Here is a 23,476-nt window from a genome sequence, read left to right on the forward strand (position 1 = left end):
CTCAGCCCTTTTTGCCTTTCTTCATGCATAGCACTCCATCTTCCACCTCATGCCTTTATACTGGGTGTCTCCTATGGCTGGAATGTATCCCGTCATCAACTCCACCTCTGAGAATTCCTTCTTTCCTTGAAGACTCAGCTTAAGTACCATCTTGCACATGTCACTTTTCCCATTATCCATGTTCCCTCGTGAAGACGTATGGACTGGACCTGTGACTTCGTTGTCATAGGGAACACCTAGATGAGGACACTCCCTTTACCAAAGCAAGTGGACACACCTCTCTCTCAGCTGCAGCTTAGTCTCGGAGATGCTGAGTTGTCTGAAGAGGTTAAGTGACTTGCCTGGGGCTACCCAGTAGGTATGTGGCAGAGTCCACAATTGAATCTAGTTCTTCTGACGCCATCAGACTTCTATTCACTACTACCCATTGCATCTTTGTATTTATGTTTTAAAATACATTCTTGTATTTCCATATCGATTCCTTGGTAGAACTTAATGCTTTCAAGGAAGACCATTCTATTTTTGTCTTTATATCTCCAGTGCCAAGCATATTTATACAAAGCATACTTAACACTTTTTCATTGTTTTTAGTGAACCTTATGTTATGATTCCCCACTACATAATTCAATAGTCTTACAAATATCTATGGTATTAGTTTAGTCTTATAATGGAATATAATGTATATGAACTATAATAAAGCCACAGTTAGATAGGATGCACAGTATAAACAGTGCCTCATTTGGAGTTAGAGAACCTGGATTCAAATCCTGACCTTGCCTACTAAGTGACTCTGGAGAATGTTACTCAAAGACTCCAACGTGTCTGCTAACATCATTGTGTGAGGGATACACTACCACATTAGAAAAGGGAGAATGCATTCTTGCCTTAGTCTTTTCAAAAATAAAATGAGGGAGTTGAACTAGGTGACCTCTAAGGTCTCTTTTAGTGCTACCTTTATGGATCTCGTAAAGTGTTGTCAGAGATACAAGAAGAGATACTTTCTAATGGGGGCCATCAGGAAAGCTTCCATGGAAGAAGTGAAATTGGAACTGGATTTTACAGGATGGGTAGGTTCTCTCAATTGTCAGAGAAGGGGGGATAAAGACCTCCCAGGTAGAGGTAATGTGAGCAGAAACACGCAAGTGGGATGGTATAAATATGAGTTGGAGGTGACAAGTGATCTAGTCTCTTCATTTCCTACCCAGTTGTGCTCCTTTGAATTTCATCATCATGACCCTTCTGGGCACCTTCCTAACAACTAACCACTTTTCAGCTTCCTTTTGTGTGTTTTCTTCCCAATTAGGTTTAACCTCCTTGAGGATTGGAACTGTCTTCCTTCCTTCCTTCCTTCCTCCCTCCCTCCCTTCCTCCCTCCCTTCCTTCCTTCCTCCCTCCCTTCCTTCCTTCCTCCCTCCCTTCCTTCCTTCCTTCCTCCCTCCCTCCCTTCCTCCTTTCCTTCCTTTTTAAGTATTCCCAGAATTTAGCATAGTGTTAAATAAGTACAATAAGGACTTAACTCAAGTTTATTGATATCTAGAAGGGAGGAATAGCACAAAAAGGGTTGGAAGTAGTTTGTTTGAATACCAGGATGTTAAAAATATAGTTTCCCTGCATCCAAAAGCCAAAATGAAAGCAAGTCAATGAAAAGTTTTGAGAAAAAGAATGACATGATCAGATTATACATGAAGAAGCCTAATCTGGCTGTAGGGTGAGAGAGATTGAAGTAGTTTTGCAGAATAGACCATTATTTGTTTGCCAAAAGTCAAGAATACTTTCAATGAAATATGCTCAGAATTATGGTGTTATTTCTATCTCTACAAAAGAAAGTGTCTGGAATTCCCTGGGGACATTTTTTTCAATCACTAATTCCTGGATTTGTACAATGAGTTGGAAATTTATTTATTTTTACCACTACTCTTTCCATCCTCCTTTTTCCACTAAGGCTTTAAGCCCCAAAGCTCCCCTTTGTATCTTTTTTTGAAATTCATAGTATCCCTAGCAAAATGCTTCCTCTTGGCAAGGCCTGAATTCCCCTCACCTCTCAAGCTCATTTCTGGAAGTAGCATGATTCCTACCCCCCTCCCTCTTTTTTTCTTAAAACTGTATTTAATTCTGGTTTGCTGGAGTCATTTCCTTAGTCAACTGTCTGACTCTTCTTTCTGCAGGACACCTTTGTTCCTATGGTTCCTCCTAAGGGGTTCATCTATTTTAACAATACATCTTAGGCATCTTTATTACTGCATTTTATGTGATCACCTGGTTGCCTTATTGATGTGGGAAATGACTTCTTCTCTGCCCTCCCTTCAAATCCCCCAATCTAACCTAACACACAATTAGTGGCAGAATCAGGTCTAAAAGCAAGGTTTTCTGATTTCCTTTTCTGCTCTATCATAAAACTGTTACTGTTGTGTATTGTTTGCTATTTGTATCTTGTCTTTCTGAACTGAACTGTGAATTCAATGAAGACAATTTGTTCTGCCTTCATATTCTCCCTTCCCTTCTTCCCACTTCCCCTCCATCCTCTCACATGCTAAGCATGGGACTAGGCCTAGAGTAGATTAATACTATTACTATACTTAGCCTAATCATATCATTAAACTCATCAGTCATCTACCTACTCCTTGCCCAAAGGATTTGCAACTCAAGTTTGTTCCTCTCTCTTTTTGGTAATTGTTTCTAGATAATGGACCCTGCTTAGGATCCAGAAAACCAAATCAACCATACAAGTGGCTCTCTTACAAACAGGTATGCAATTTGATTTCTACTTATTTGTCTTGAGGGATTCTTTTAACTTCCTCCCCTTTCTGGGGCTGACACCTCTTTTCTCTTGGGCGCTTTCTATCTAGGTAATTGACAGAGCAGAGTACCTGGGCTCCTTTCTTCTGTACAAAGGCTATGAGCCATCACCAGACCACTTTGTTGGCATCTTTGCTCAGAACAGACCAGAGGTAATCACATTTAAATAGTATATTTGTGGGTATATATATATATCATATAACTTTTTATAGAGAACCTTATAATTTGGAAATTGTTTGCCTTGTAATAATCCTTTGAGGATTCTAGTGTAAGTGTTACCTCTGTTAAAGATAAGAAATCTGCAGCTCAGAGGTCAACTTGCTTCCCCAAGGTCACAGTAGCAGAACTTGAACCTAGTTCCTCCAGGGGTCTTTCTGCTATGCCAGGCTATCAACTTGTGGCAGAAGCAACGACAAAGTTCTTATTCTAACTAGACAAAGAATTGTGAGATTGATTCTGGGCTACCAAGCACTAGAAAACCCCTCAACATCTCTGAGCCTCAGTTTATACTTGTATTCAATGCTTGTACTACCCGTCTCTCAGTATTATTGTGGGGAGAGCTTTCAGTAATAACAACAAGGGCAATAATTAGTATTTGTATAGTGTTTTCAGGGACACAAAGCATGTTACCAATGTTATCTATTTTATCCTCACAGCCACTCTTGTTTAGGTGCTATTATTGTTATCCCTATTTTCCATATGAGGAAACTGAGGTTAAATGCCTTGTCCGGGGTCACATAGCTAATAAATGTGTTTGCACTCAGATCTTCCTGAGTCCCAACCCAGAGTTCTATCCATTTGCTAGCTGCCAGCTAGCAAGATAAGATAATATATACAAAGTGCTTTGTAAACTTTAAAATTTATGTGTACATATTATATATTGTAATATATACCTACATATAATTTGCAAAGCACTTGTATATATTATATATAAACAAATATATATTAGCAAATATTTATGTTAGCTATTATAATTTCTAATAATTATTAATATCCCAAAATAGAGGAGGGAGTACTTATTAGATCTGTGGCCGATTGTCAAATTAAGAAAAAGCAAGACTGCTCAATGTTGTGGTACTCAGATGGCCTATCTCTTCATCTTTCCCCTAGAGACTGTGAGTAAGGCTTGTTTGCTTCCCTCCCAATACTGTCCAGTATCTGAGGGTAATATTTTTTGTTTGTACAGTGGATCATTACAGAACTTGCCTGCTATACCTACTCAATGGTGGCTGTTCCCCTCTATGATACCCTGGGGCCTGAAGCCATAGTATACATTGTTAACAAAGGTAAGATGGTGTTCCTGTGTTCCTCCTTGGCTCTTAGGGGATGGCTTTCAGACATCACTCTTACACATGTAGTATTGTGACTTTTGTTAGCATGCTTGGGACTCCAAATTCATTCACCATACTTATCCAACTTCTCGTATGCAGGTCCTTTTGGTAGGCATTGAAACAAAAATAAGAGAGATCTCATCCTTGCTCTCAAGAAGCTCCCAGTCTCCTAGGAAAGGCTTAGACAGGGGTGTCATTCTATATAAAAAGGGAAGTACATGGTATAAAGACAAGGAAACTGCTCTGGTTGCTCAGAGCAGAAAGAATTTTCTTCAGCCTAGGAGACCAGGGAAGAAGCCTCTAAAGCCCAGTTCAAGAGTATCCATTTTGTGGAGGAATGGTGGTATATTTTTAAATGTCCTGTGTCCCAACAGCCTGCTTTTAATACTTTCTTATGGCCTGTTCTTTGTGCATATTTATAATCTCTATGTGCTTTTCACTACTGATAGAATCAAATAAGTTGTAACATTCCCAACATTGACCTCTATGCAATAAGTGGCATGAGGGATAGAGAAGAAATCTTTGATTAGAAGAAGAAGTAGGCAGGTCAAATAGTGAGAAAGTGATAACCAATGGGCAGTCAGAATGCTTCTTTGGTATCCATGACACCTAAAAAGGTCTAGAAGAAGGCCTCTAGCATGTACATGAGGTAAACTATCTAGAGAAGGCTTAGGGGAGAACAAGAACAATGTTCTCTGGCTTGGGATCTCTTCAGAGAGAATGCCTATATTGAAGAGATCCCAGGAGGCAATTGAATCATCCTTCCTAGAGAACCCTAAATTGTATATTAGGTAGGGGTGATTGGGCCATCACCTATAGAACTTTCCTGATCTTCTACTCACCAAAACTGATATCCCATATTCTTTGTATGCACTTGAAGTGTTTAAAAATTTGAATGAATGACTAATCACATCTATTAAATTGCAAGTCCTGGGAGGTCAGGAACTTAAAAAGAAAAAAAAGCATTTTCTTCTAGCACCTGTAACAATGCATTACCCTTAATAAATGTATGAGTAAATAGAAGTTAATCAGAAGGTATCTTGACATAGCCTGAATGAAGTATAATAGCTTGCATATAAGGTGGTTCTTCCCAAGTAAGGTCAGGTATCTCTGTCTAAATTGTAGGGCTTGTCAAAAGGTTTTAATTCATTTTTCAGCATTTTGAAAACTTTCAGGGGTATGGACTAACTCTCAGGGGTATGTGAATAGTCATCTAACAACTGAAAAATAATTAATAAAGGGCAAGGTTTTGGATGTGTCCATGAAAATCCAGGACCACCACTAAAAAATAAATCCCAGCATGACCTATACAGAGATGAATAGTGACTTTTCACAAAACAAATAAGCATGGTACCAGACATAAGCCTGTAGAAATAATTATGTGCAGTACTTTTGACTAGTGGGCTTCATTGGGCACTTTTGATTTATTTAGCAGTAATTGTAAATCTTTCCTTTAGATTGTTCAAATTCCAGCTCTGCCATTTTACTAGCTATGTGACCCTTGGCAAATCACTTAATGGCTCTGGGTCTTAATTTGCTCATTTGTAATTAGCCTTGGATTAGATGACCTCTAAAGTTCCTTCCCACTTTAAATTTATACTGAATGAAAAATCACTAAGTGCTTATTCTGTGACCAGCCCTGCCTAAGTGCTGGGGATACAAAAGCAAAAGCTAAACTGTCTATACTCTGAAAGAACTTACTTGCTAATAGGGGAAGAAAATAGATGTAGGGGAATGGCAGTCAGGGAGGGGCATCTCAGTTTGGAAAGTCTCAGAGAAGGTGAGTGGAGCTATAGGAGAATAGGTAGGCACATCCTACTAGGTAGCTATGACAGTATAGATTAGTTTATGGTTTCCAGAGTTAGAAAGTAGAGGTCAGGGAGGGCTGCTGGAGAGTTCATTACCAAAGGCAGGGTTGATGGTAAGATGATGACCAGGATGTAAAGTAAAAAACAGTTGGGTTGATTAGATACAGCAGGACAGGTGAATCAATAGCCAGTTAGGACATCATAGACCCTTTCTGATAAAAATGCCTAATTTGCCACATAAGGGAATGAGAAAACTCCAGTAGACAAGCAACTAATCAGCCCTTGCATATGCTATGTTATTTTGCCCTTCAGGGGAAGTTATTTCAGAATCTCTTTGAGTCTCTAAATGATGTTATCCTTTTCCCTTCCTGGTAGATGGGTTTCATGTAGCATGGGTATAAGTTTTACTTGCAGGTGTAATCTCTGATTGCAGATTGAATGTTTTTTAATCTTACCCTTACGCCAGAAAGGCATACAGCCATGAGGGGTGATCTTTTTGGTTTTGGTTCTGCCTTACAGCGGAGATTGGCACAGTGGTCTGTGACACACCCAAGAAGGCAAATGTTCTACTGGACAATGTTGAAAAGGGCCTTACCTTACGGTTGAAGATGATAATCCTCATGGACTCCTTTGAGGATAGCCTCAAGGAAAGAGGAGAGAAGCTTGGAACCGAAATCATATCGCTATATGATGCTGAGGTATGATACAAGAGCCAAGACTACAAGCCATATGGGATTTTGTGAGGTGATTGAAGGGCCTCTCCTTTTGCAATTTAGAGCATCCTTTGCTTAATAAAAGAAGGAAAGCTATAATAGAGTTGTGCAGAATTATAGTATCCAGAGTATGATTGGAAAATGGCTTAGAAAAGCAGCTTTTGAAGACTTAACCTTTGGACTAAATAAGATATCTATAGAATGAGTAGAAAGGCAAAAATTTAGCATTTATTTATACCTTGAAAATGTATGTGACTTGTAAAATTTATATGAACTGATATAAAATGAAGTGAGTAGAACCAGAACATTATACACAGTAACAGCAATAATGTAATAATGATCAATCATGAAAGACATAGTCACTCTGATCAGTACAATATCTAAGGCAATTCTAAAGAACTCATGGTGAAAAATGCTATCCACATTCAGAGAGTGAAATGAACTTAGTGTAGATTGAAGCATATTGTTTTTCACTTTCTTTTTATTTTTTCAATGTGGCTAATATAGAAATGTTTTACATGACTTCACATGTATAATGGGTATCATTGCGTGCCTCCTCAATGGTTGGGGGAGGGTCTAAAGGTAAGAAGAGAATTTGGAACTCAAAAATTTTAAAAATGAATGTAAAAAATAAATAAGTTTAGAACTTCAAAAAAAGAGAGAGAGATAGGGATAGGGATATGGATAGGGACAGAGAAAGGGATAGAGAAAGAAAAAATGTAGATGAGGTTTATGATGTCCTAGTTAGATAGGCTATAATATAAAACCTATAAGGCCATCAAAACTAAGACATAGAAGTTCCTTCTCTATCCCTTTTCTTCCACAGCATCAGTCATGATCACATACTTCCCTGTCAGAGGTTAAGAATTGATTTGGATAGGGTTTATCCTGTGGAAGTATTTTTTGATAGAGTCTTATTACCAGCTCTTCCTTATGGAAGAAGGTTGGATGGTAGCCCCAAAGAGTATGGCAATGTAAATTTTCTGTGTAAGGCTTCCCATCTTAGTTAATTATTCCCCTTTCTGGGTGACTTTTTTTCCCCTACAGATTCTGGGCAAAGAGAATTTCATAAAACCTGTGGTGAGTTCATATCTTCTTATATTCCCATTTTGAGTTGTTTATTTTTGATAATCAAGAACTGTAGTAGGATAAAGTGTTTGTACTTCTCTTTCCAGCCTCCCAAACCTGAGGACCTCAGCATTGTATGTTTCACCAGTGGGACAACAGGTCAGTCAGCGGTATACTTACTAATAGATTTATGAGAAGTCGGAGGTGCATTTAGGGTTAGCATATTATAATAGTTAAAGCATTGGAATTGGGAGACTTAGTTCAAATCCCAACTGAGATACTTGCACAGCTTTGTGATCATGAACAAGTCATCTCACCTCTCAGAGCCTTGCAGATTACTTCTTAATCTGTAAAATGGGGATAATATATTTCATACTTCACACAATTGTGAAGAAAGCACTTCAAAATACTGACCATGCTTTCACAGAAAGCACAGAGGTAGTTATCAATAAAAATTCTATTATTTAAAAGCAATTTGTTCATTCTATACTAGGTTATCCCATGACTGAAATGCAGTCACCTAGAGAACAGGAATAAAAGACTCATTAATATCAATGTACACCAATGTACAGGATGTCCAGATAACAGAATAAAGATACTAGCAATATGTGAATAAATTAATAGGAAGATGAGTAAGGTGTTTTAATGAAAAGAAACAGGGATAAGGTCCTACCTGTGGGGTAGGGATAGGCATATGGAAGGATCTGAAATTCCATCCTTAAGAGTTTAGATGTTTGACTTTCCCAGGAGTTTTTAAGCTCTCTACTGTCCTGTTGGCCTGAATGAACTTTATCCCAATGGAACAGTTTCATTGAATCAGAGAAATGGAGAGCAACTTGGGGAACAGACTCTGTAAATAATTTTTTTAAAGCACTTACTATGTGCCAGGCACTGTGCTAAGTACCAAGGCTACAAAGAAAAGCAAAAACCAAACAGTCCCTGCTGTCAGAGAGCTTACAGTATAATGGGAGAGACAATATGCAAACAACTAGGTATGAAAGAGAGAGAAAAGGAAGGATAAAGAAAGGAAAGAAGGAAAAGGACAAAGAAAGGAAGAAAAAAGAAGGAAGGGCTAATAGAAAAAAGAGGAAGAGATAAAGAAGAAAAAAGGAAGGAGAGAGAAAGAAAGAAGGAAAAAAGAGAGAGCTGGAGGTAATCTCAGAGGGAAGGCACTTAGATTAAGAAGAACTAGGAATAACTTCTTGTACAAATCAGGACTTTTGAAGGAACTTGAAGGAAGTCAGAGAAGCTAGGAGGCAGAGATAAGGAGGGAAAGAGTTCTAGGCACAGGAGATAGATGATCAATGAAAACACCAGGGTTTGGAAATGTAGTGTTGTGTATGAGAAACAGAAAGGAGGTCAGTGCCCCTGGACTGAAGAATACATGAGGGTGATAGTAATGGAACATAAAGATTCCCCTGTATTGGCTTGGTTTTCAAATTGATTGTGTTAAAACCCAGAGCTTGTTAATCCCATCTTGAAAACCAAGCCAATACAGGGGAATCTTTATGTTCCATTACTATCACAATGAGGGGTAGAGGGGAGGAGCAGGAGTATAAGGTATAAGTAAGTTGGAAAGGTAGGAAGGGGCCAGATTTTAGGAGGCTATAAAATCCAAATAGAGAACTTTCTATTTGGTCGTGGAAGCAAAAGGGAGCCACTTGAAGTTGATTGAATTTGGCAGGATGACATGGTCAGATAGCTTTAGAAGGGTCAATTTGACATCTGGGTGGAGGATGCAATGGAGCAGGAAGAGACTTGAGGTAAAAAGACCAGAAGTTTATTGTATTAGTCCAGGTGTGAGGTGATAAGTGTCTGTACCAGGATGGTGGTAGTGTTGGAGGAGAGACAGGAGGATGAATCTAGAAAAGATGTGAAAGTAGAAATGACAAGACTTGGCAATTGATTGGATAGGGGAAATAAAAAAGGGTGAGAAACTGAGGATGGCACCAAGGTTAAGAGCCCGAATGAGTGGGAGGATAGAGGTACCCTTGACAATAATAAGGAAGTTAGAAGGAGGGGAGGGTTTGGAAGAGAGAGAATTCAGTTTTTGACATGTTAAGTTTAAGACTTCTACAAGAAATCAGTTAGAGATTTCTAATAGGCAGGTGGAGATGTGAGACTAGAGGTCAGAAGAGAGGTTAGTTAGGTCTGGACTAATTGATCTCAGAATAATTTATGTAAAATGATAGTTGAGTCCACGGGCTTGATGAGACCACCAAATGAAACAGTATAGCAGGAGAAGACAAGAAGGCCAAGAACAGAACTGTGGGAGATAACCAATTAGCCAATGTGACTTGGATGAAGATCAAGGAAAGGCGAGAGATAAGAGATTCTGGTATCATCTACATGGAACTGAAAAGTGACTAAGGCTTTCTATGGTAGGATCTCTAAGAAACAAGATCTTCAGTAAAAGTGCAGTTTTTGACAATGAGGACAATTGGAGTACAGATTACCCACCCATCTGGAAGAAAATCAATTGCATCTGTCTTTTCTTTGTAAAGAGGAATTAAAATTATCTTCCTTACTTATCACTTCCTATAGGTGATCCTAAAGGAGCCATGCTGACACATCAGAATGTTGTTGCAAATTCTGCAGCATTTCTTAAAAGGTTTGAGGTTAGTGATTGTTGGAGTGGAGAACAGAGACTTGAAAATGAATCTTTCCTGAATCTGTTGGGGGTTTGAATGAAAAATGGACCAGATAGAAGGATAAAACAAACTATGGGTCCACAGTGAACAAAAAACGTCTAATCCCTGTCCACTATGGGTCTCGTGCTTCTTCTGTCTTTGGATATGGATGGTCATTGTAAATTATAGTACTAAATGCAATCAGAGATAACTAATTGAAAAAATTATTAAATTTATGGAAGAAAACTAACTTTAATAGAATATGTGACTTTTTTTCTTTTTTAAAATTTGTGCTAATGTCTTTGTTTAGAATGTTTTTCAACCCACACCTGAAGATGTCACAATATCATACCTTCCTCTGGCTCATATGTTTGAAAGAGTTGTACAGGTAAATATCTTGAATCATCTAACTATTTAGAAAGGAAGTCTGTTTTTTAGATTCCCATACTGAGGTATTTAGAACTTCTGGTAGGCTCATTCTTTAGTGGAAAGAAGAGGAAGCAAGCCCCAGTCTTGCCACTAGCCAACTGAGTAATTTGACCACTTTGCATCTCTGTTATCCAATCTATTAAATGACAATAATCTTACCTAGAAGGCTTGCTAGAGGATCAAGGCAGCTGAAATAAAAGCATGTATGTAATAACATCATTTTCCCTAAAATGCTGAGCCTTGATCTTACCAGGAAAAGAAAATCATTTCACTAGGAAATAATAAATCATGGGGGTCTTTGCAATTGTTCAAAAACAGTATCAGTCAGGAGACTACTGCAGAAAAGACTCTTCTTTGAATAAGATGGGGGAGCTTAATTTTATTATTTGGAGCTGTTCTGAAGCTAATCTGATGAGTGAAAGCAAGGTTGCCTTTAAGTAACCAGAGTTCCCCACTCTCCAAATATATCTCCCATTGGCCTGTCAACTAAGAAATAATACTGAAAAATCACTCATTCTTTTGGGTAGAGATTGCCCCTATATGAAAAACAAATTCCTAGAAGTAACATATTAAAAGTTAGTGCATTTCTTATATAAGAAGAATTTTTTTACCTGTGGCACGCAAGGGGTATAGCTTGGTCTGTAGCTGTTAGAGGGAACAAAGTACACTGTGGAAAATGAGGAAGCTTCTATACTACTTGGGAGCAGGAGGAGGAAGTACACCTTGTGACAAGGCTTCCATTGCTGAGGATTGGGTAAGGCAGGGAAGAACTCAGTTGGAGCATGAGGCAGCATAGCCTAAGATGGTGCTTGTCAGTACCTCTGAATTCTGCTACCCTAGGTCAAAGCCCTGATTGTCTTGTACTAGAGCCAGCTCTGAGATTTATTATTTTCCCCTTGGTGTGAGTGAATTTCAGACCCTTTTCTGAGGTCAGGTTTTAATAGTTTAGAAAGGGAAGAAAGGGGCAGCTAGGTGGCACAGTGAATAGAACACTGGCTCTGGAGTCAGGAGGACCTGAGTTCAAATCTGGCCTCAGACACTTAACACTTACTAGCTATGTGACCTTGGGCAAGTCACTTAACCTCAATTGCCCCTCCAAAAAAGCAAAAAAAATTTTTTAAAGGGAAGAAAGCATAATATGTTAGATATATGGAAGGATAAGGGAATAACATATTAGAGAAGAAAAACTCAAGAGAGGAAAGGTTGGGAGACCAAAAGACAAACTTGTTTTATCTGATTCCAAAAATCAGTGCTAAGAGTAATGAGTAGAAATGGCAGAGATAAATTTAGGCTTGATATGGAAATGTTTCCCCTTTATGATTAATGCTATCCAAGGTTAGAATGGGTTGCCCTAGGAGAAAGTGGAAAAAGTGGGATTTCTTCTCTCATTAATGAGAGAAGTCTTCAATTGAAGTTTGGATGAAGGCTTGTAAGGATGCTGTAGTGAGGGAATTCTTGGACAGGACAGGTTGGCCTCGATGGCCTCTAAGGTCCCTTCCAAATCTAGGAGCCTATGAACTGGCCAGTTCATGCATTTGTCTAGTATAGGTGCTGCCTTGGATCTTAGGAAAACTGATCATGCATGTTGCTTCCTCTCTAGACTGTTGTTTATACCTGTGGTGCCAGAGTGGGATTCTTCCAAGGAGATATCCGGCTCTTGAATGATGACATGAAAACCCTACAGCCAACTGTTTTCCCAGTGGTTCCTCGGCTTCTTAACAGGGTCTATGATAAGGTTTGTTTTATGAGGATAGTTAAATAAGGAAGATACAAGGTGTTTCTTTCAAGTATCTGTGAAGTTTTCAGAGTAGCAATCCTTTAAAACAAAAAAAATCTGGTCTTTTGGAACCATTCCTAGCAACTATTCTTCTTAAAATACCACCAATCTCTGAACCACTATTATCCCCTTTTATATTCTGGTATGTTTTGATTTTGGATCTTTTTTTTTTTTTAATGACCAAGGGTCATCCAGAAAAAAAGAGTAGCATAGTATTTAGGAAATCTTTAAACTACAATGAAATTAATTTCTCAGTATTTCTTAGTCCATTACTAAATCCAGACAATGTGTGTAATATGTGGCATAGTGAAAAGAGCTCTGGATGTATATCTAAAAGATCTGGGTTTGAATTCACAGCTGCTATCTATTTACCTATGCAATTTGGTCATTATTTCACCTACCCTGTCCTCTGAGCCTTCTATAAAATGAAGTTGGGACTCTAGGTCCAATTGGATGCTAGGTAACTATCATCCCTTCTAATTGTAAATCCTATGGTTACTACGGAGTTTATGCCTGGGCATGGGGTGGGGATATTTTTGAGAAGACATTCAGGTTCAACTTTTCTGTTATCAAGACCAATTTATTCAACTATAGGGAATGTTGAAGTTATCCTGGCCCCAAGTGTCTTCCCTACTCCAATCCATCCTCCATTAGTTGCCAAAGTCATTTTCCTAAAGCTTGAGTCTAACCATGTTACTCTGCCCCTAATCAGTAGATTCCAGTGACTCCCTATTACCTCCAGGATCAAATAGAAAGTTCTATCACTGAAGATTCTTCATAACCTGACCTCTTCCTACCTTTCTAGTCTTTTTACACTTTACTTGCTTCTAAGTATTCCTTTCTATGCAATCTGGTTACACTGATTTACTTACAGTTATCACAGAACATTCTATCTGTAGTCTCCCCACCTTTGCTCATACTGGCTGCTCCCCACATCTGGAGTGATCTGCTTCCTTATTGGTGCACTTACCTCAACCTTGGATGTTTATGCTTTCAACTTCACCTTCCATCTACTCAGTATAGATCTTGATATACCTAGCTTTTTACATGTTGTCTTCCCTCATCAGAGTATACACTCCCTGAGGGGAAGGGTTGTTTTTACCTTTTTTGGTATTTCCTGGTGCTTAGCAGCATAGTGTCTGGTGCATAGGAAGTATTTAATAAATATTTTTTTGATTGCTACAGACCAGGAATTTGGAGAAAAAAGTAAAATGTCAGTTATTTTCTGCTTATTTGCTGCCATGAAGCTCCTTGGTGATCTTCCTGTGACTTAACTTATGTCACTTGTTTTCATACACAGAGCTGGAAGTCAGCCTCTCTTGCTTGTGTTACTAGTCACATTTACTGGTTTTATGGAGAAATAAGTAGATATGCATCCAAAACATTTCTTACCAAGTAGAACTGTTTCTTTACAGGTGCATAGTGAAGCCAAGACACCACTCAAGAAGTTTTTGTTGAATCTGGCCACCTCTAGGAAATTCAGTGAAGTAAAGCAAGGCATTGTCCGGCAGGATAGCATCTGGGATACACTCATATTTAAAAAAATCCAGGTACATCTGTGTGTGTGTGTGTGTGTGTGTGTGTGTGTGTGTGTGTGTTGCTTGTGGGGCAAGTTATACCTGGGTGTTTCCTTTTATCGTTGGCTTAACTCCAAGAAGCTGACTGGGCAAGTCCCTTTACAACTAGGGCTATTTCTACTACGGTTTCTTCCCTTTTTTTCTTCCTATAAAAGGACAGAAGTTTTATCTTCCACTCCCACCACCCAACCATTCCCACCCAGGGGCAAATTCCCATTTGTTTTCCTCAGGGATTCTCACCCCTGTGTCTCAAGTACCTAAGAATACAAGGCAGAGCACAGAAAATTATGCCCCCTGGGTCCTGAATAGTGTCCAAGCAGGTGCCTTCATGTAAAATCTCTTGGCAAGAACTTCCATTATTTCACAGGTGCAAGGGCCTCATTCTATTAATGAGCTTCATTCCCTGCCTCCTAGTATTCTAATTGTTCAAGCTAGAGTACAGGGGGCTCTTAAGGTCACCAAGTTTACATTTGCTCTTCTACTTGGTGGAGAAATAAGCTTTGGCTTTGGTTTCCTGAAATCTTTTCTGGAGTGCTTTGTGAGGTTTCACATATCCACTCCATTTGTTTTTTCTGGTAAGCTCATGACTGAATCACCCCAGTCAGGTCATAGTAATAAGGTCTATTGCCTCACCTAACACCCCTAGAATCTTCTTGTTAGTGCTTGATTTAACTTTAGCAATGACTTAGAGGAAAGAACACTGATCTAGGAGTAAGGACAACTGGATTAGCTATGTTGGTTATATATTCCTGGTCAAGTTGAGCAGTTTCTCATAGCTTTAGTTTTCTTTTAACAAAGTTTGTTTGCTTGCTTTGTAAAGAATAGAAGTGTCTAATATGCTTAATAGAGTGCCACATAGACAGGAGCAGACTTTTAATCAATTTTTCATATCTTTCATGTAAAGTCTCCCCCAAAAGACTAAGTTTCTCAAGGCCAGGGACTATGTTGTATTTTTTATATCACATTCAATGGATGTTCAGTTAGGTACAAACTGATTTCATACTGGGATACAGAGACACAGGGCCTAGTCACTACCCTTGAGCATATCTTTACCCCTCTTCCATCCCCGCCAGTCTGGGGACCCAAGGCATCATTTTGTGAAAAGGTCAATATCAATCAGTAAATGACAAATTATTTTGAAAACAGCCAATAAATTCCCCAGTGAGTGGTATAAACAAGTACTTAGTTTTGCCCAAGATAATTTACTTCTTTCTCTACTACTGAAATGCTTCATAGATGGGTTTGAGCAAGGTTTCTGAAAATAACATAGTAGCTTTGGGATAGATGGGTGAGATCTGGATAAACCGACAAAGAGGTTTGAAAGGAAGGCATGTCAGGAAGGGAAATGGTAGGAGCCAAACTACAGAACTGGGGATATGCAAGCTATATTTGGGATTTAGTGACCACAAGATTGTATGACTAGAGTGGAGGATTTGTAAAAAGGGTTGTGGTAGGAGATAAAGCTGGAAAAGTTGGCTTGGGAGAGATTGTAGAGAACTTTGAATACTAAGCATATAAGTTTGAACTTTTAGTCTGTAGGTAATTCAACAGTAAAGTTTTTCAAGCATAATAAATAGCCCATGAAAGAATTTTTTTTAAGAGCACGGTGGTGATTCTGGCTGGGGGTGAGAGAAGCTATCATTTCAATTTATACAGCACTAAAGATAAAAGAAATGAGAAGCCAAGTAGGCTGGTATGATCTAGTAGTAATAAAGAAGACATGCATTATAGTGGTATCTATGAAATTAGAAAAGAAATGGATTTAGGAGTTCTTATGAAGGAAGAATCACTAGGTTCTCATGATTACATATGAATCAATATTTGCTAAACCGAATTCTTGGTAGTAATATAATCTGATAAGGCACTATGTCAATAACGACTGGTGTTTAAATCTTGGTGCTGCCCGCTGCCCAAGGTCACACATCATTACCTCACTTTCCTAAGATTGTTTTGTCTATGAAATGAAGGAACTGGATGAGAAAATCTCTAAGGTTCCTTCTGGTTTGATGGACTAGATTTAACCAATGCCCCAACATGAATAGAAGCCTTTTCTTTTCTTCCTGCACAGGCAGGTCTAGGTGGGAAGGTACGTTTGATGGTAACTGGAGCTGCGCCTATCTCCTCCCCAGTCTTGGTATTCCTCCGAGCTGCACTGGGCTGCCCGGTAAGCTGTGTACTTCTGAAAGTTTGGCAGGCTTTACTCTTTTAAAACGATATTTTTTTTTTGGTGGCTGGATCGTGGGTAGCAGAAGCTTAGAAAGGAAAGGTTTAGCCAAAAGAAGATATACTGCTCTATTTGTTTTTACCCTGGCAGGAGGAAAGAAATTGAAATTACAGGAAAGAAATTACAGGAAGTAATTGAACTTTTTGTGGTAGTTGTTGCTTTAATCTATGATGTAGTTTAGGGGAAGGATTTTTCAGGCTGTCCAAAGCAGCTCAGGTCTGAAGGTTGCTTTGTTTCCCCAGGTATATGAGGCTTATGGTCAGACTGAGTGCTCAGCTGGCTGCACAATTTCATCACCTGGGGACTGGACAACAGGTAAGGCATCTAGCCAGGAAAATGAATAGAGGCTTCTAGTCCAATTAGAAGTTAGAAATCCATCATTTAAAGCCAGATTTGGGGGAGGGGAAGTGGGTAATGGGGTCATATAGCTCTATCACTAAGTCCCAAGTCAAGTAAGTGGCCTGTCCAACTTCATTCCTGTGGAATACTTCTATAAGTGTAATTAAGAATCTAGCATATGCTTATCTTCCAAACTTCATGGATATTCCTTTCTGACTTGTTCTAGGTCATGTTGGAGTTCCCATAGCCTGTAATGAAGTGAAGCTTGAAGATGTAGTAGACATGAACTATTTCTCAGTGAATGGAGAAGGAGAGGTATATGGCATCCTGGTAGAATTGAGGTCTGGACTTAGAGGCAGAAAGACTTGGGTTTCAGGTTGTGACCTTGGGTATTTCCTTTAAACTACTCTGAGCCTCACTTCTTTCATTTATAAAGTAGGGTATTTGTTCTACCTTTTTCATACAGTTGTTAGGCTCAAATGAGGGATGTGTTTACATGCTTTATAAGCTATTCTGATGATCCCAAGAGGGAATCCATGAATACTGTTTAGCTGGGCAGACTAAATTGGGAGATTGGGGGAGGTTATGATTTTGGGGGGGGCTGTTTGAGGGGGGAAGGTAAGGCAATTGAGGTTGTGACTTGTCCAAGGTCACACAGCTAGTAAGTGTCAAGTGCCTGAGGCCAAATTTTAACTCACGTTCTCCTGACTTCAGGGCTGGTACTTTATTCACTGTGCTACCTAGCTGCCCTGGTTGTGATTTTTTTTTACCTGCTATGTGTGTTTTTGTTATAGGTTTGCATCAGAGGCACCAATGTATTCAAAGGCTACCTGAAAGATCCTGAGAAAACAGCTGAAATTCTTGACAAAGATGGTTGGCTTCACACAGGAGACATTGGCCGTTGGTTACCAGTGAGTCACTTCCCAAACTACTTGAGTTTGAAAGGCTTATTTTATTATTCAAGAAAGACAAAGACATAAAATGCTAGCTGACATTTCTTTTGGTGCTAGCATAAGATCTTTCAGAATTCTTCTTGCTATATCCAGCTCTTTCATGAGATGTTGGGAGACAATGTGATAAAATGGGACAGAGACGAGGCCTAGGAGTCAGACCTGGGCTCTCCTAAGTATTGCCATGTCTGGCCACTAATTAGCTATGTGACCTTAAGCAAGTACACCTTCTCCTAGGGCCTCAGTAATCTCTACTATAAGATGAGGGAAGGTCTCTTCTACATATAATAAATGAGTCTTACCAGACCGAAATGCCAGTTATTACGTGGTACATTTATATGAATTAGTCTAGTAACATTGCCCAAAATACCTTCATTCCACATACTAAAACCTAATTGTTAGTCTAGAATCTGTTTATTTTTTTCTTTTGAATCTTGCCCTACACACAGATCCAAATTTTTTAAGGGTTAAACTATGCTAATAATTCTCAGACCCCACACATTTATTTAAATTTAGAGTGAGCAATTCTTCTCAGTTTTGTAAATGCCGAGCACCTCTCATGGTGATTGATGATGATGATGATGATGAAACAAATGGTTAGCTCACTGTCTAGATTGCGGCATAAGCTCTTAAGTGACAGATATACCATCCTGAGTACTAGTCATCTCAGCTAATTAGTCTTGGTTACCCAGATATTTTTACTGCAACAAACAGGTTTCATTGACTTCTCCAAAGTTGCATGAAGGTGCTACCCTATCAATCAGTGATAACTGAAGAGAATCCTTAAAAAAATTTTTTAAACCCATACAGTCCTTTGCTATTTCTAAGGGATATGAACATGGGTTAATATATTTTACCATGGCAAACACTGAAACAACCAGTTAAAACAACAACTACCACCCCAAATTCTCCTTAAATTGGACTTGATATTGACCTATTTGACAAAGATAAAGATTCTTAAGATCATACATTTGAAGCTAGAAATCACCTTGGAGATGACTGGGTCCTACCCCCTCACTTTACAAATAAGGAAACAGAAGCCAAGAAAGAGCAAGTGACTTGCCCAGAGTCACACAGCTAGCAAGTTTCCAAGTGACGACTTGAACTTGAGAATTCCTGACTCTAAGTCTAGGATGCTATACTCTACCATTCATCCATCTGCCCTGGTAAGCTAGGGGATGGACTGCTCCCTGTCCCACTTGCTCAGATTAACAGAGTTAGTATGTATCTGAGCAAGAATTTGTCTTCTGACTTCAAGTCTAGCATTCTACTCACTATACCATCTCTCTGCCTTTTATATACTAAGAATTGTACTATTCCCCTCTACAATCCCTCTCCTCCTTCTCCCATACCCCTACTGCCAATTTAAACAGGGAACTGGAGAAAATGAGCTGGGGTATTCACTGGATTTTGGAGTTAGAAATATGGATTTGAACCTGGTTACTAGCTAAAGGTTACTAGCTGTGCAATCCTGAGTGGGTAGGCTACATATCTACTTTTTTTTTTTTGCTATTTATTTTTTTATTTTTCAAATGCTTTATTAACTTCTGATTTACATCATTCATTTCCACCAGATTTTGAGTTATATTTTCTCCCCGTTTTTCCCCTACCCACCACCCCAAAATAGCAATCCCACAGGATATCCCCTTCTCCAATCTGCTCTCTCACATATCTTCTCCCATACCCCCTTTGACTTCTCCAGTAGAGCATAGTGGATCATGCCCCAGTGCCTGTATATTTTATTTCCCAATTACATGTAAAATAGTATTAATAATTGTATATATATTTAAACATTTGATTTTAAAACTTTTGAATTCCAGATTCATTCCCTTCCTCCCTTGTCACCCACCCTTACTGGGAAGATAAGCAGTTCACTATAGGTTGTACATGTGTAGCTAAGGCAAAACATTAACATAGTAGATACATTGTAAAAGAATGACTATATTTCCCTCCCTCCTATCCCACCTCCCACTTGTTCTAATCTCTACTTTGATCCTGTCCCTTTTCAAAAGTGGGTGTTTCCAACTTCCCTCCACCCCCCCCTGCCCGCCTGCCCTCCCTTCCATCATCTCCCCTCTCATACCCTTCCCCCCTACTCTCCTGTAGGGTGAGATACCCTATTTAATGTGTATTTAATTCCCTCCCCAAGCCAAATTCAATGAGAATAAGGTTGACCCATTCCCTTTTGCCTTCCTATTCTTTCCCTCCATTGTAACCATTTTCCCTTGCCCCTTCTAAATGAGACAGTTTACCCCATTCTGTCTCTCTTCATCTCCTCTCATTATGTTCCTCTGTCACCTCTTAATTTCACCTTTGAATTAGCATCCCTTCCTATTAAATTGGTCCTGTGCCCTCTATCTATGTATACTTGTAAACATATATACACACATTCACATATGTATTCATATGCCTGTATACTCTCCAATATAGACATATATATATATATATATATATATATATATTTCTATTCTCTTCAACTATTTTCATACTGAGAAAAGTTTCATCAGTTACTATTATTGTTTTTCCATGTAGGAATGTTAATAGTTCAACTTTGATAAGTGGCTTATGATTTCTTTTCTCTGTTTATCTTGTCATGCTTCTCTTGCTTCTTGTATCTGAATGTCAAATTTTCTATTCAACTCTGTTTTCTTTTCATCAAGAATGCTTGAAAGTCTTCTATTCCACTGAATGACCATATTTCCCCCTGAAACATGATACTCAGTTTTTCTGGGTAGGTGATTCTTGGTTTTAATCCCAGCTCCTATACCCTCCGGAATATCATATTCCAGGCCCTTTGATCCCTCAGTGTAGAAGTTGCCAGATCCTGTGTTATCTTGATTGTATTTCCACAATATTCAAATTGTTTCTTCCTGGATGCTTGTAATATTCTTTCCTGATCTGGGAATTCCGGAACCTGGCTATAATATTCCTAGAGTTTTCTTTTTGGGATCTTTCTCAGGAGGTGATCAACGGATTCTTTCAACCTCTATTTTGCCTTCTGGTTCTAAAACATCAGGGCAATTTTCCTTTAGAATTTCTTGGAGGATGATTTCTAGGTTCTTTCTCTGATCATGGCTTTCTGGTAGTTCAATAATTTTTAAATTCTCTCTCCTGGATCTATTTTTTCCAGGTCAGTGGTTTTTCCTATTAGATATTTCACATTGCCTTCTATTCTTTCATTTATTTGGATCTGTTTAACAGCATCTTGATTTCTCCTTAAGTCACTAGCTTTCCTTTGCTCCATTCTAAATCTGAGGAAATGATTCTCCTCAAGTGAGCTTTTGAGATTCTTTTTCCATCTGGCAAATTTGGTTGTTTAAGGCATTCTTCTCCTCATTGCCTTTTTGAGCCTCTTTTGCCATTTGAGTTAGTCTGCTTTTTAAGGTGTTATTTTCCTCAGTCAGGCTGTTGACTCTCATTTCATAATTTTCTGGCATCATTCTCATTTCTCTTCCCAATTTTTCCTCCACTTCTCTTATTTGGTTTTCAAAATCCTTCTTAAGGTCCTTTATGGCCTGTAACCAGCTTGTATTTTCCTTTGAAGCTTTTGGTGCAGGAGTTCTGACTTCACTGTCTTCCTCCTGTTCCATGCTTTGATCCTTTTTGTCCCCCAAATAGGAGTCTAATGTTGAATTCTTCTGTTTGTTTTGCTTCCTTTGGCTGGTCATATTGACACTCAATTACTTGACTTTTGGACTTTTTGCCACAGTAGGACTCTGCCACAGACAGGGGAGCTTCTGTCCCAAACACTGGGGTTTTCTCAGCTGCCAGAGGTATTAGTTGGGTGCCCTCTCTGAAGCCTCCAAATGCTCTGGCAAGCTGGTCATGCACCCTAGGACCTCCACCCTAGACTGCAATCCAGATCCAAGTAGGTTAAAGCAAGAGCAATTACCCCTCAGACTGGTTGCTTGGTCCCCCTACAGTCTTCAGGCCAGGAGCTGAAGCTGCAATGTGGCGCCAACTGCGCCACAGCCCTCAGCGGCTTCTCACCCAGGGGGAAAAAGATGACACACTCCCAACCACTGGGTCCCAAAGTCCACACTGCACTGACCTCTCACTTGGTCCTTAGCATCTATGTGTTAATAAATCTGGAAACGGCCACAGCTGCTGGTGATCTGGAGTCCCTCCAGCCAGCAGCTGGTCAGGCCCGCCCTAGGGCTAAAACCTCAGGTGGAGCTGGGCTTGGCTCCCAGAGCACTGCACTGGCCAATTCCTGCCAGCCTGCCAGGCTGTCCTCAGTGGGAGTTTAGGTTGTCTGTGTCATTTTGTGGGTTCTGTAGCTCCAAAGTTTGTTCAGAGTCCCCTTTTACATGAATTGGGGAAGGTGGAAGCTGGAGCTGCGCGGAGGTCCTGTTTCTACTCCACCATCTTGACTCCCCATATCTACTTTTTTTACAAATGAATAAACAAGCTCAAAGGTTACATTAACTTTTGCACCATCTGCCTCAAAGGTTGTTGTGAGGAAAATATCCCAAAAAAACAGAAGATGCTATATAAACGTGAGCCATTGCTATTTTTGTTTAAAAGCAGAAATAAGAGCAAGGACTGACTAGGAGAGGTGGATGTCCTAGATTGGGCCAAAAGAATACTAACAGTTATTGTTGTTGCATACAGAATGGAACCCTAAAGATCATTGACCGGAAGAAGAACATCTTTAAACTGGCCCAAGGAGAATACATTGCCCCGGAGAAGATAGAAAATGTGTATATTGGGAGTGGTCCAGTATCCCAAGTTTTTGTACATGGAGATAGTTTACGGGTAACTTGACTAACAAAGTAGTTTTGGGGGGAATTCAGGAATTGACTACGCATTTCTAGAGATGGAAAAAACTTATGCTGATTCCTTTTGATTAAAAGGATTTAAGACTGGAACGTGGGAATGGCCACCCCTTATTTCTTTTTAAATAGAAGTACTGCTATTACATACATGTATCCTTATACATTAAGGACCTAGAAAGTGTAAGAGAGCAATTGATAGGATCATGGAGCTGAAGGGGCCTTTGAGGTCATTTAGTCCAAACCCCATCTGACAGTTGAATACAAGGCCCAGAGAAGTTTAACTCAGTAGTAAGTAGTAAAGCCAGTATTTGAACCCTAGGATTCTGACTGCAAATCTAACACCTTCCATTGAACCACAAAGCTGTCTCCAAAATTTACAGAAACTTTATAAGCCTAAGTGCCAAGAGGTAATGACCACTGAAACAAAAATAACATCTTTGAAATGAGCCTAAGTCAGTGACAGGGTGGGGAAAAAGACACTGTAAAGGGAGAGATATCCTTACTGCATCTGAATGGGTGAAGGAAAAAAAATAGTGGCCAAAATTTTTATTTTTGAATTTTCATAAAAAAGTATCTTTGACAGCCACACCCAAGGGGGGAAAAAACAGCTCCCTTTCTTTGGGCCCCCATTACCAATTCCCTTAACTGTGGGAAAGAAACTTCTAGATCACTTAGAAGCACTAAGTTCATCTCTTTCCTTTTTAGTCATCCTTAGTGGGTGTGATTGTTCCTGACCCAGATGTACTTCCTAAGTTTGCAGCAAAACTTGGGGTCCAGGGTTCCCATAAGGAGCTCTGCTTAAATGAGGTAAGTTTCAAAGGCATCTTTCATTTATCTTGGGCCTGTTGTTTAAATAAAACAAAAGAGATCAGATGAGTTTTTTTTCATGAGTTTTCTCAGTCCCACTTGGATTGGGATGTAGGAACTCTCCTCATAATTCTGAGACATTTAGAATTAAGGAAGGGTTATAGCAGTACACTTTTATAAGTCTTCTGGCTAATAAGTAAATAAAAAAGACTTTATTAAGTCCTTATTTTTTGTTTAGTGTTGGAGAAG

At 39.2% G+C, this 23,476-nt stretch overlaps 1 protein-coding gene across 2 annotated transcripts in view; it reads left to right on the forward strand.

Annotated features, from left to right (window-relative positions):
* Positions 1 to 23,476, forward strand: part of ACSL5 (acyl-CoA synthetase long chain family member 5) — a 52,685-nt gene that overhangs the window by 27,334 nt on the left and 1,875 nt on the right. For both annotated transcript variants that reach the window (XM_069098960.1, XM_069098961.1), the window contains exons 4-19: positions 2,681 to 2,745; positions 2,847 to 2,948; positions 3,983 to 4,082; positions 6,455 to 6,633; positions 7,696 to 7,728; positions 7,824 to 7,875; positions 10,261 to 10,334; positions 10,657 to 10,734; positions 12,376 to 12,510; positions 13,968 to 14,102; positions 16,198 to 16,293; positions 16,596 to 16,668; positions 16,919 to 17,007; positions 17,487 to 17,603; positions 22,257 to 22,400; positions 23,126 to 23,227. In XM_069098960.1, the coding sequence (XP_068955061.1) occupies positions 2,681 to 2,745; positions 2,847 to 2,948; positions 3,983 to 4,082; positions 6,455 to 6,633; positions 7,696 to 7,728; positions 7,824 to 7,875; positions 10,261 to 10,334; positions 10,657 to 10,734; positions 12,376 to 12,510; positions 13,968 to 14,102; positions 16,198 to 16,293; positions 16,596 to 16,668; positions 16,919 to 17,007; positions 17,487 to 17,603; positions 22,257 to 22,400; positions 23,126 to 23,227 (1,574 nt within the window). The remainder of the gene's footprint in view (positions 1 to 2,680; positions 2,746 to 2,846; positions 2,949 to 3,982; positions 4,083 to 6,454; positions 6,634 to 7,695; positions 7,729 to 7,823; positions 7,876 to 10,260; positions 10,335 to 10,656; positions 10,735 to 12,375; positions 12,511 to 13,967; positions 14,103 to 16,197; positions 16,294 to 16,595; positions 16,669 to 16,918; positions 17,008 to 17,486; positions 17,604 to 22,256; positions 22,401 to 23,125; positions 23,228 to 23,476) is intronic.

Source organism: Petaurus breviceps, unplaced genomic scaffold (genome assembly GCF_028583685.1).
Source record: "Petaurus breviceps papuanus isolate PSGF00001 unplaced genomic scaffold, PetGlider_PUasm1.0 37, whole genome shotgun sequence".
Lineage (NCBI taxonomy): Eukaryota > Metazoa > Chordata > Mammalia > Diprotodontia > Petauridae > Petaurus > Petaurus breviceps.